The 12,879-nt window shown below is 44.2% G+C and overlaps 1 protein-coding gene and 1 long non-coding RNA gene across 2 annotated transcripts in view; one reads left to right on the forward strand and one right to left on the reverse strand.

Moving 5' to 3' along the window:
- The window catches only part of LOC134476997 (uncharacterized), a 134,841-nt gene that overhangs the window by 18,007 nt on the left and 103,955 nt on the right, over positions 1–12,879 (reverse strand). The window lies entirely within an intron of this gene.
- Ccdc3 (coiled-coil domain containing 3) overlaps positions 12,338–12,879 on the forward strand; it is a 106,342-nt gene continuing 105,800 nt past the window's right edge. The window contains exon 1 of the mRNA XM_063253723.1: positions 12,338–12,869. Coding sequence (XP_063109793.1) covers positions 12,502–12,869 — 368 coding nt within the window. The 5' untranslated portion in view covers positions 12,338–12,501. The remainder of the gene's footprint in view (positions 12,870–12,879) is intronic.

Here is a 12,879-nt window from a genome sequence, read left to right on the forward strand (position 1 = left end):
ATGGAAGAGGTGAGCAAGAGAGGGTGTCTCTCAGATGACTTCTGCATAGTTTGTAACAGGAGGCTGGGGAGAGAGAGGCTCGCTTGTGTGATCCTTGAAGGTGCCACCCACGAACCTGTTTACTGGTGGATGTGACTATGAGAATGTCGAAAACAGTAGTCATTGTTCATCTGTTGTGGGAAGAGAGGGAAGATGAGTAGATGGAAAAGCAGGAGAAAAGGTCTAAAGAGTCCCATCTGTATTATTTAGGGTTCTCTAATGGACCAGAATTAATAGAAAATATACGTATAATGATGTGAGGGAATTTATTAGCAGGCATACGGGATCACAGGAGGAAGGGAGACTCCAGTAGCTGCTCAGTCAACAAGATGGCAGCCCCTGAATAAGAGTGATCAAGGATGCAGCAGCAGTCTAAGGTTGAAGGTCAGGAAGTTCAAGGGTCACTCTGTGGGTCTGGGTGGGAGGCTTGAGAAACTGGAGCCCGTGTCTAACTGGAGACCGTGTCTCATCGCAGCAAATGATGCACCTGCCCAGGAAAGCTGGAGATCTTCAAAGTGGAAATGCTTTCTCCTTCTTTCCCTTTTCATTCCCTCCAGGCTACAAGCCTATTGGTTTGTGCCCTTCACAGGTGGGTGTACCCCTCCCCACCCCAGTTGGCTGGCCTACATGCAAGATGCAACAAGAACAGTGCTCTGCTGATGACCTAGGAATTTTTCAATGGATTTAAATTGGCATATCATGATAAACAATCATGCCATCCTTGACAATGTCCACCTCATGGAGAGAGCCCACCCATTGGATGGAGGAGACTGGGAAGGTGCAAAGTGGAAAAGGAGGTAGGTGCTGCACTCTGAGGACAGAGCACTCCATGTTTTCCCCTTCATTCTGCCCCGTGGAAAGAGAACTGAGCTCACAAACCCACATCTGGGCAGAAGTGCTTTGCAGACAGCTAAAAGAAGCAGGTTGCTGAATGACTGCTTGTGTAACCACTCTCAGAACTACTGCCGAGAGAGCTGCGAAGTGTTTTGAAGCAGCTCTGCCCCAAGACTGGTACTAGAACTTGGAGGAAGTGGGCTCCTAGAAAGGCCTGAAGTGCACAGAAAAGCTATGGAGTGATGAGCAGGAGCTCGGTGTAAGCCATGAGAGGTGGAAAGGGAATCTTGGTACTTTGAGTTGGTTAATTTCAAAGTTTTTTTCCAGAAACATTCTAACTTGCTCTCAAGTCTGGGACCAAACCCAGAGAATTCATACTGAGCTATACCCCAGTCCTTTTTCAATTTTTTATTTTGAGGCAGAATCTCAATAAGTTACTACATCGCCCAGGCTGGAATCAAATGTATGAATCTCCTGCTTCAGGCTCCCTGATATTTCTACTTGTTTTGCTAAATTCTAAGGTTAGTTATTTTGTCAAAAAGCTACATTTTTCTAAATAATGAGGCCACTTACAGATATGTAGTAGCAGTCTACCATTTAAATGATTTACTTAGAGTTTGAACACCCAAACTAAGGACATGATAAGAGAGTATTTAAATTGAATAAGCAGATAAATCTCATACTGGCTAAAGTTGTATATTCATAGTTACAGGAAGTATTCATTTATTGATTCAGTCAACTAAAATTTGACTACCTGTTCAGGGCCAGTAATTATATGTAGTTTTCATCCTATTAACACAGGTATGGGAAACACAGTTTTAAAAGCTGTAATGTGGAGGGTGGGATCGCCAGCACCAAGATACAATATTTTAAAATAGAACAAAGTCAGTAATGGAAAATTTGGGAAAAGTAGATATTCTCCTACAAAGTACTTTACCCAGGGGGCAGAACTGCAGAAATACTGATGGGGTTATGCTTTGCAAGGAGACCAAAGACAGAGAGGATAATGCATGCACAATGCAAGTGAAAAATCACAGGCAAAATCGCTCTGATTGTGACAGCTTTGGGGCTTCATTATGAATGAAGCAGATGGAGGTCTTTTTTTTTTTTTGATGCCACAAAAATCTGAAATCAGCACTTTCTAGTTGTATTTATGTTTCAGAGAAGTCTTTATTAACCCCTTTAATGCATTATTTTACAGTAAATATGAGAACACCCAAGCTTCTTCCACACTTTCTATTTATTTCATAGCAGCCCATCACCAAGCCCCACAAGCTGAAAATCCCCTGACATTGTGGCTCTGGAGTGAGAAACTGTTCCTCCAGCAAACCTTTCAATGAGATCTTCTGAAGTTTTCTGGGCAGCTGACAAAAACATTGCACCAGCAGATTAAAAGCATGCAGTTCTGGAGTCTTTAGAAATTTTCCCATGTGGGCTGTTCAGCCAGCTTCACACATTCCCAGAGCTGACCCTGACTCACTGGGATGTGAGGCGAGCCTCGACGGTGGAAATCGTCCTGATGTGCATCGTTTGTGCACTTCCAGTCTGCTGAGTGGGCCCAGCTGTGGGGTGCCCTGCAGCAGGAAAAGTTCCTTTCTGAGAACTTTGCTCGCCTCCTCCTCCACAACTACACATCCCCAAGAGACCCCACTTCCTATGGGAAAAAGCCCCTTGTTGATAAGATCTCAGGGACGTCCAGAGGAGCTGCAGGATAACCATGCATTGGCCTCTGTTCTGCCTTTCAAACTTTGGCTTGTTTTGTTTTTCATTTCAAGGTCTTTGAGACCCATCTTGCTCTCAGTTTGAGGGTTTCTTATGCTCTATTTTATGAGGGGCTGGGGGACTTCTCAGACATTCCCTTGAGACTCAGTTCTGCTGATTCTGAGCCTTGTCTCTTTTGTGGACATTTTGTTTTGTTTTTGTGTTTTTGTTTTGTGATGCTGGGGATCAAAATCTAGGGCCTCTCACATGCTAGCAAATACTGAAGCCCAGAACCATAACCCAAGTGCTTTTTATTTTACGTCTCTCCATAAATTGTGCCAGCTGGGCTCAACCTTGTTATCCTCCTGCCTTACTTAGCCTGCCAAGGAGCTGAGATCACAGCTACATACCACCATGCCTAGCTTTTTTATGTGGGCATTTAAATGAAGATGTTGAATGAAAAGATTTTCAAGCCATTCTTTCCTAGGCAAAAGTTTTATCTTCGAAGCCTGGTTTTGTTTTCCCTGTCTGCTCCATCATACAGCTGGACCCCTGGATGGATGCTCAGAGAACAGCATCTCTTCTTATCCTTTGCTGCATCCCTGGTACTTAGTATAACGACCAGCACATAGTAGGTGAACAACAAGTACCAAGAGTTATTTGTTGAAGCACAAATGTTGACCGATGAATTAGAAGGACAAAACACTCTGTCCTTGCCTACCATCTCTATCTGTTATCTGAAAACTTGCACAAGAAGTTGTTGGGAATTTGGTTTGCTGGACTTAAAATTAAATCCAGGATTCTCACAACTCTACCTCCCTTCTTTGAAAAATCAACTCATCCCTTTGTCTCCATTTTGCCAGACATGAAAAAGGCTTTGGCAGTGGTTTCACAACGGCTCAGAGTGAGGGCATAGCCACCCTGCCTCACTGAGGAGCAGACGGGAGTTATAGAGCATGGTGCATGCCTGTGTTCTTCCCTCTCCTGATGGAACAGAACCATCATGGACTCAACACTAGGCCCATGCTAGCTGCAGCCTAACCCCCAAGTTAGAGGAACTTGTTGCTGTTACAGATGTCACAAGTGTTAACCCTCCTGAAAGTATACACTGCATTATTGTGCAGGGGAAGAAAAAGGAGGTTTTGACTCAGCATTCCCACAAAACTCCTTTTATAGCATAAGACACCATCAGAGGCTTAACACACATGATCCCTTAGGAAGGAGGCCCCATTTGGGAGCCAAGGGACCCCAGGCAGGGGATCCTAACCCCAAGTCCATTCCCAGCATCCCCAACTGCCTGTAGTTATGTGATCTCTAGCAAGGCATTTAACCTCTGGGGACTCGAGTTTCTTTATCTATGAAATAACACTGGCTTCCTGCCTCCCAAGGATACCAGAAGGCAGAGTGAGTTCACATTTACATTGAGCTTTGGGATCCCTCAAAAAAGGCCTTTCAGGGCTAAGAAATGTGTCTACTGCAATGGGAAGAATACCTTTTATTTTTGAGTTGTTCAACTCTGTCTAGGCTTTCTGGGTCCTCTCTTTAATGTGTAATATTAAAAGAGCAGGTAGATATATAGAAAGTTCTGAACTTCAGTGGGTGAACTCTGACGCATAGTTATTGGAGGGTTTGTTTGTTGATTCATTATTAGCTTTGAGGGGAGGGAACTGTAAGGGAGATAACTTGGTTGCTACTGGGAGAAACATCTGATGTTGGATCCTGTTTAGACAATAGCAGATAGGCAGAATAGCAACAGAAGAGATGGAGTGTTCTAAGTCTGAAGTTTACCAGGATTTTAAACTTCTGGAGGATAAGAATACTGTCAGATGTGTCTTTATGTCTCCAGTACCTTCCCAGTGCCTGACATACAGATGCTCCTGGTTTGATCTAGTTAATGAATCAAGTCGGATCAGAACAGCTGTGTCATTTTTTATCAGTTGTGTGCCTCCTTTTCTTTATTGTAAATTGGAGGCAGGAACGTCACTTTTACAGGGCTGTCACATGGGCCTCAGGAGGTTTATGTAAGTGTCCAGAAAGAGCACACACTTTAACTAACTGTTGTGATTATTGTTAGCTCTTAAATCACTGATTCCAGAGTAACCAGGACAACACTGAGACAACAGCCTGGATGGACCACAGTGGCCTTGTTTGGTATCTGCCTCCTCACCCTCACCATGCTCTGACACTCTGCACCAGCTCACCCCTTCCATGTGGAAGCCCTTCCCACTTGCTTGTGCACTGACCTTCCTACGTAGCAGTCTTCCCCACCTCTGCTGTTTCACGCACGCGTTTGAGCTGCATCCCTGTGGGCTCCCTCTTCCTGCAGAGACACTGAGTCTCTGCAAAGGCTGCCCTCCCACATTGTTAACGTGCCCATCTTACCAGCTTCACAATCCTGTAACAGGCTACTACTACGCTGGGCTCCATCCTGCCCAGCCTGGGGTCTGACCTCTTGCATTGGGTCACTTCTCTTCATTGATCTTTCTCAACTCACACAGCTTGTACCTGTAGTGGGTGGTCTTACATAGAAGCTTGAACTCCTTTATCCCTCCTGCTCTCCTATCTAGGGGCTTAATTTGCCTGGCCCCAACTACAGACTTTTATAGACTGTGATTTTTTTTTTTTTTTTAGGAAAAAAGACGAAGAGGAGAGGGAAAAGGAAGCAATTATTTCTTTTTTTTATGATTAACAGAGTAATTTTTAAATCAAAATCAGAAAAGTGCCATTGTATTTTTGACTTATATTTTTGTTAAAATTATTTTGGGAGGAAATGACATTTTGATAGTAGTAGGTCTATCTTTAGAAAATTCGGTGCCATCTCATATAATACAAGCACAGCCATAATGAAGGGTAACTCTACAATCATCAAGGTCAAAGCCCAGCATGCAGAATGGGTCAGTTATACAGTACGATCCAGGAGGAAATATCCTGCACACCGAGGGAGTCCCAAGGCTTTGCCAACACATCTCAAAAGACTGTACAAATCTAAAGTAGGAAAAATATAACACTAGTTTTAGTCAAACTTAGGATACAGATGCAGTTACTAGAAAGCCCAGATTTAATGTTCTTTTAGAGGTAGTTCCATTGGTTTTCTTGATTGACTAAAATTTGGATTTGATAGTAGCATTTTTTATAGTGGCATAATGTAAAGGGGGATTCCAAAGTTTTAGGGAGTTAAAAATACTGAATTGAAAGTTTCACATGTGGTTAGATGCTATGGCCTCTGTCTAGAAGTCTCCCCAAAGCTTCATGTGCTCATAGGTAGGGCTCTCTGGAGGTGGCTGGATTTAGGATGTATGAATACAAATTAAGGAAGTGACTTTGGGATTATGGAAGCACCATCCTGGGAGTTGACATCACCAATCAATAGGCTTATCATCTGGATGGAATATACAGGGACAGACAGCAGGCAAGTCTACCACCTTTTGCCTGCTACACCATGAGATATTTTCTCCTCTGTGATGCCCCTCTACCATGCTACTCTCCCTTGGAGCCAGCTGACTAGGGACTGAAATCTCTGCAAAACATGAGCTGACATAAATCTTTTTTCCTTTAACTTTGAATATCAGGTGTTTTGTCTTGGCAATGAATAAAGGAACTAAGATACCTGCACAACCACCTCCTGACCATATTCTATAAGATGACCCAGGAAAATTCCCTTCATGAAGGTAATGAAAAATATATCAGTATCAAAATATGACTGTACAAGATGATACCATTGAGATGGCTTCCTTGATTTCAAATGGGATAATGGAATTCTAAAGTCACAAGGGCCAAGTGGCTGCACCTAACTGCTGACAAAGTGGAATTTACCATAAAGGGAAAGAGAATTATGCTAAAAATCAGAATGGTTTGTTACAGAGATATTTGCTGGTGGATAGTTGATCATCATGTCACTTTGAACTAAGTAAATATATGGGCAGCTTACTACAGGGATGACTGATTTATGTAACAATCTATATAACAGGAAATACTAAGTCTGATGTCTGAAAACCTGATTTGAATCTTCTTGGAGAAGAGTTAGACCCTCTTATCTATTTTCCAAACATAAGTAAATTCATAGCCACACAGCCTTTTGAAGAAAGCCAGGTCCCCTTGAGGAAGGACTCTACATTATTACACAAATAGACATCATACATCTCCCTCTGAGTTTCCTCCAAAGGACCAGTGTTGCTTTTATAAGAGGCCTGTTTATTAGGAAAAAGAAATGCCAAGATCTTTTGGAGATTACTAAGTACTGGCTCTGAACTAAAATTAATTCCAGGGGGACCCAAAATACTAATGTGGCCTCAAACCAAAGTAAGATTTTATAATAGTCTATCCTATAAGGTAGATGAATTTTAGTGCAAACAAGATCCATTTTGGCACAGGCTGGTCCAGAGATTTGCCCAGTGCTTACTTTTACAGATTCTGAAGGTGTAATTGAAATGGACATGATTGACAAAAGATGAATCCTCAGATTTGCTCTCTAACTTGATAGTGTCTCAGTTACTTTTCTCTCATTGCTAAGACAAAATACCTGATGCCCATAATGAAAGAAGGAAAGGTTTATTTAGCTTATAGTTTTAAGGGGTTTCAGTCCATACTCAGCTGATTCCAAGACAGAATGGCATGGCTAATGGGCAGCCGTTCATGGCGGCTACAAGTGGTAAGAGTGAAATTGGCAAAAAAGGGGGCAAGCACCCCTCCTTCCCTTCCTTATGTTGTATGCCAGCTCCTCACTTCTGGGTGGGTGCAGTACTCACACTGGAATCTCAGCATTAGACAATGAACCAATCACAAATGCCAGGTTCAGCTGCCTCTATGATTGCATGAGGCTTTGGGGGGACACCCAGACACAAACCATAACAGTTATTATTGTAGGAAGGGATAAGTCCACACATCATATTGAATCACTTCACTCATGACATTATGATACATAGATTGAATGTTTATGAAGGATGAGGTATTTTAGAGGCCTTAGAGAGATAATATGTGAATAATATAGAAGGCAGGAGGTGAGCTCCCCAAATTCAAGGACTTGCTATTTCAGTGCATCATCAGCTGGTCAGCTGTTACTCCTCCAAGAAAATGGTGGTGTGGCTGTTCCTTAGATCATCTACAGTGGAAAATGGGGGACATGCTTGGTCACTCTTTCATATTGGGGGAAGTCACATATGCCACATTGAATGTGCTACTTGGACCCATTTATGGAGTCACCGTCAAGGCTGCTAATTTCTAATTGCAGAAATAGAAGTATCTGCAGCAGGATCAGGTATAGATAAAGTCATGTGCATTCACATCTTATTACCAACCAAGTCCAGTGATACAGAAAATGCCTACAGAAAATAGGAATCTTGTGTTGAGTGTCTTACAGGCACCAGCAAGATAACAGGACTGTGACATAAATCTATGCTTCAATCTGGGCATCCTTACTTTCTCTTGAAAAGTAACTTTTACCATACTACTGGTCTTGGTGAAGGCTGAATACCTAAACATGAATTTAGTAAACACATGAGCTGAGTTTCTCATCATAAACTAGGTGTTGTTTGACTCACCCATCTATAAAGTTGTGTATGCAAGAACACTCTATCATAGAAAGAAAATGGTTATATAATAGGCTGTGCTTGAGCAGGTCCAGAAATAAGTTACGTGGGCAAGTGGCTCAGATTCTTTTAATTCTGGAGTTACTTTTCCCCTTTTCTTTCCTGGAATCAATAGTTTCCTGGGGATGTTCCATGTGTTAATCCCTTTTCTGTTGCTGTAACAACACACCAGCAGGTGAGACTTTCTAAAGAAAACAAGTTTACTGACCTCATAGTTTTAGAGACTAAAATTTCCAGATCAGACAGCTCAGTTGCTTTAGCCTCTGGTAAGGGCTTAATGGCAGATGACATTGTGGCATCAGACCACGTTGTGAAACAGAACAAACCAGTCTTTTTTGGTCTAAGGAGGGACCAGTCTTACTCTTTTATAACAACTTATTCTCACAAGAATGACCTCAACAGAACAGCATCAACCCCTTCCTGGGGTGATATTTCTAATTACCTACCTCCCACCAAGCGCCATCCCTTAAAGGTTTTACCAGCTCCTAATACTGCAACATTAGAGACTGCACATGAACCCTTGGGAGACAAAGCACCTCCAAAACACTGCAGACCAGCTGATTAAGGGAGAAATAACCCAAGTCGAGTTTGCTGATCATACTGTATTAGATGCAGTAAAGGGCATTGTTACAGAAAATTTCTCCCAGTAAGTAGTACTTTGGGCAGTACATTTAGTTACATGATATGTCTAGACTTAGAGATGGCTGGTAGTTCAAGTTATACTAGTTCATGGGGAGTTGCTAATAGTTTATTTGAAAGAGATAGCATCAAGAAAACCAGTGATGGGGCATCTGGGAAGAAGGATAAGAATGGATCTCTTAGAATGATCATGTATTGGGAGGAATCTGTATCACATGTGCTGGCCAAAGTACATTCATAGAACATGAAGTTCTCAGTATGATAATTAGGTCAGCAAACCATGTACTGTATGGGTGTCCATCAATCAACCTAGAGCTTGTTGTAAGTTCATGACCATGTTGGCATGGAGGCAGATAATTTGTTAGTCCATCCACACCCACTTCCCCATACCAAGGCAGGTCTGGCTAATACTACTGCTGCAGGCTAATGTGTCAACAATAGGGAGTAACATTAACCCCTAGTATTTACCAATCACTTGGAAAACCAGCAAGCCATCTGATAGTAGATTGATTACAATAGACAGCTTCTATCATGGAAGGGGAAGACCTTTATCTTCACTGGAACAGATATTTTCTGGATATAGATTTGCCTCCCCTGCCTTTCATATTTCTGCCAGTAGCATCCACTAGGTACTCCCAGAGTACCTCTCCCACCATCAAGGGATTTCTCAGCATATCAGTACTTCTCATAATGTGGCTCTTTTCACAGCATGAAAAAAGCAAAGGGCTCATGGCCACAGGATTAACTGCTCTCATCCCAGCTGCACTATCTGGGAGTTAGTAGGCAAACTTTAAAAGTGTAGAGGAAGATTCAGTTGTACTGTCACTTGGCAGTCAATGCCCTGAAATGATGGGTGAGGTCTTGAAGGATACTGTTTATTCTTTGAAACGGAGAAAGATGTTATCTACTTCTTAGGCAGAACAGAAGAGTCCAGGAATCAAGGGATGGAAATAGCTTGGGTCATTACTATTATTATTATTGGTACCAGAGATTGAATTCATGACCTTGCACTTGCAGGAAGGGGCTTATGCCACTGAGCTAAATCCTCAGCCCTTGGGTCATTATTAAATTCAATAATTCATTCATGGAATTTGTGTTCCCCATTCTGGGCACATTATGGTTATTTGGAAGTCTCTGTCCTCAAGAAGGATCTGCTCACCATGAGACATATCAATGGCTCCACCCTGAAAAGAACCCCAATTGATACAGCCCCCAGCCTTACAAAGGAGAAGGAAACCATAACTCATGCATCTGAGGAGTCCACGAGAAGGACAAATTCTGGAATGAGCTTCTAGAAAATGTATTCTAATGACTACTGAAGAGCTTCAATTCTGCCGAATCTACACAAGAGAGAAAACAGATATGCATTCTACTTTTTATTTATTTGCTGGTCTAAATGGAAAGAAGTCAAAGCTCTAAGGTTGGTAGACATAGATAAATCTTTCCCAGTTCTCTGAGGCACTTGGTGATGCAATGAAAAAGAAAAACTTTCTTACTATCTTGTCTGCATGAATTGAAGAACTGAAATAGAACATGGCCTCTGGATAATACAAAATTAATGTTAGGTCAATTCCACATTCACAGAGAGTGTACTGACTCTCAAGTCTGATTGCTAAGGTTTGATTCCTGGATAAAAAGCCAATTTTTGTTCTGAGATCTTAGGTAAGTCAATTAATCTCTCTGTGTCTAAGTTTCCTGAGCTGTAAAATGACAGTAACAGTACTTTCTACTTTGGGGTGTGTTTAGAGACTTAATTACGATAACACCTAAAGCCCTTATGATAGCACCCGGCCCAGAGGAAGTGATGAATAAATGTTTGCAATTGTCAGTCTATTAAAATCTGGCAGCGTTTCTCTAAATCTGCTTCCAGGGATATAAACCACGTCATAACCCTCTTTTCTATTTCTCTAGCAAACCTTCAACACACGTGTTAAACAACAGAGGAGGAGGACTGCCTTGTGACTCCCCCATTCATGTTAAAGCCCCCTCTAAAGTGATTCTGTTCGGCACTGCTGTCCCCTGCACTCACTTCAATGATAATCTGATTTTACCGTTTCTGCAGAATTTATAAGGTCCCAGGCTGAACATCAGATATGTAGGGATTCCCTGTCTTTGAGGAGCTCTCCCTTTTCCTCTTGCGCTGGGGCCGATCTCAGGGTTTGTGAGAATAAGAATTTGTTTCATTGAAAGCTGAGCCTAGGGACTTGGTAAGGCTCTGTCTGAAACTAAAAAAAGGAAATCCATGAACTTTAACAAGGAGCTGGGCATGTAGTTCAGAAGACCTGGGGTTCTATCTGCAACACACAAGAATTTCATTGACCGAGTCTCTGACCAGACCAGTGTGAGCCCTACCTGTCCTTTGCAGTCCTTGAGTCCCTGAAGGCTGCCTGGAACCCTGATCCTTTCATCATGGGACCAGGCCCAAAGTGCTCCCTTGGGTCTCTTCAGTTCCCTCTGCCCCAGGTCCTTCTGCTGGGGGCTGGACTTGCACCAGAGTTGCTTTTTGCCTCAACCAGCATTTCTGAATAGAATCATCCAAACGAACCGAAGGCTTAGGAAGTCAAGATTAGGGGTCCTGAAGAGGTAAGGCCCAGCCTTCAAATTTTCTCTTTCTTTTTTTTCCCCCTGGAGTTTTGAGATAACACAGGGTTTCACTATGTAGCCCAGGCTCCCACTCACTGAGATGGTCCTGCCTCAGCCTCTCCAGTCCTGACGTTTCAGACAGGGGTCACCACACACAGCTCAAGCTCAGCCTTTAATCTTCGCTCTCACTTTTGTATCCTCTCTTCTTCCAGATTTTCCCAGGAACTCTTCCCTCCAGGTCACAGAATTCAGCTGGCAGAAAGTCAAATTACCAAACTGCTTGCAGAATGCTATATTATTTTAAAGCAGTTTGCTTATAAATCTTACAGGTTTGTTATGTATATATAGCATGTATATACACGATGGGGGTACATTGTACATCTGATCTATGATATGTATGATATACAGCATTCTATAAAATACGTGATCGTGGATTTATAAACTCTTGTTTCTTAAGTGTATGAGGAGTAATCAAGGCAATTTAGAGAGCGCAGAACTGTGACGTCTGGGTCCCCTCAAATTCACCCTGGGCTTATTTCGGCTTTTTAGCTGTTTGGAATTTACTTCTGAATTTCTTGCGGGCTGGGTGTTCTCGTTTATGAAGGCTTTTCGAAGATCATTTAAAAATAATCAGAATCAGAATGTGAATCTGAAAAAGTTTTCTAGCCCACACTTAATCTCTGCGAGGAAGCACTCAGGTTTGATTTCTCTGTGAATGAACTCCACATAAAATGAAGACTTAGCGGTTAATTACTCCAGGCTGCCCATGTCTGGCCCAATGCTTCACCCTGGCCACCGCTCTGACCGGGTCCGCACGGCCGGGACGCTGCACATCCCCAGCCGCGGGTCCCGGAGCCCTGCAGGCAGCTGTACGGTGACTCCCCGCCCCGGTCGGGGAGGCAGGGCGGGAGGCGGGCGCAGGTCCCCGGCGACCTTTAAAGCGCGGCTGGCGCAGGCAGGGCGCACTGGGCCGGGAAGCGGCTGAGGACGCGCGAGCTCCCCGGTGCGGGCGCGGGCAGGAGCGGGCGGGAGCGCGGGCAGGAGCCGCAGCCGCCCTCCGCGCGGGTGCCCCGCGGCCCCGCACCCCGGCGCCCGGCATGCGCCCCCGCTAGCCCCCGGCATGCTGCGCCCGCTGCTCCTCGCCGCGCTCTGCCTGGCCGGCCGCCCCGCGCGCGCCTGCCAGCTGCCCTCCGAGTGGAGACCGCTGAGCGAGGGCTGCCGCGCGGAGCTGGCCGAGACCATCGTGTACGCCAAGGTGCTGGCGCTGCACCCCGAGGCGCCCGGCCTCTACAACTACCTGCCGTGGCAGTACCACGCCGGCCAGAGCGCGCTCTTCTACTCGGCCGAGGTCGAGATGCTGTGCGACCAGGCGTGGGGCAGCATGCTGGAGGTGCCCGCCGGCTCCAGGTTCAACCTCACCGGCCTGGGCTACTTCGCCTGCCACTCGCACACCGTCGTCCAGGGCTACTCCTATTTCTTCTTCCTCAGGTGAGCCGGG

The sequence above is a fragment of the Cavia porcellus genome, unplaced genomic scaffold (assembly GCF_034190915.1).
Source record: "Cavia porcellus strain 051 isolate PalLab524CR breed Dunkin Hartley unplaced genomic scaffold, mCavPor4.1 scaffold_7, whole genome shotgun sequence".
In the NCBI taxonomy this organism is placed as follows: domain Eukaryota; kingdom Metazoa; phylum Chordata; class Mammalia; order Rodentia; family Caviidae; genus Cavia; species Cavia porcellus.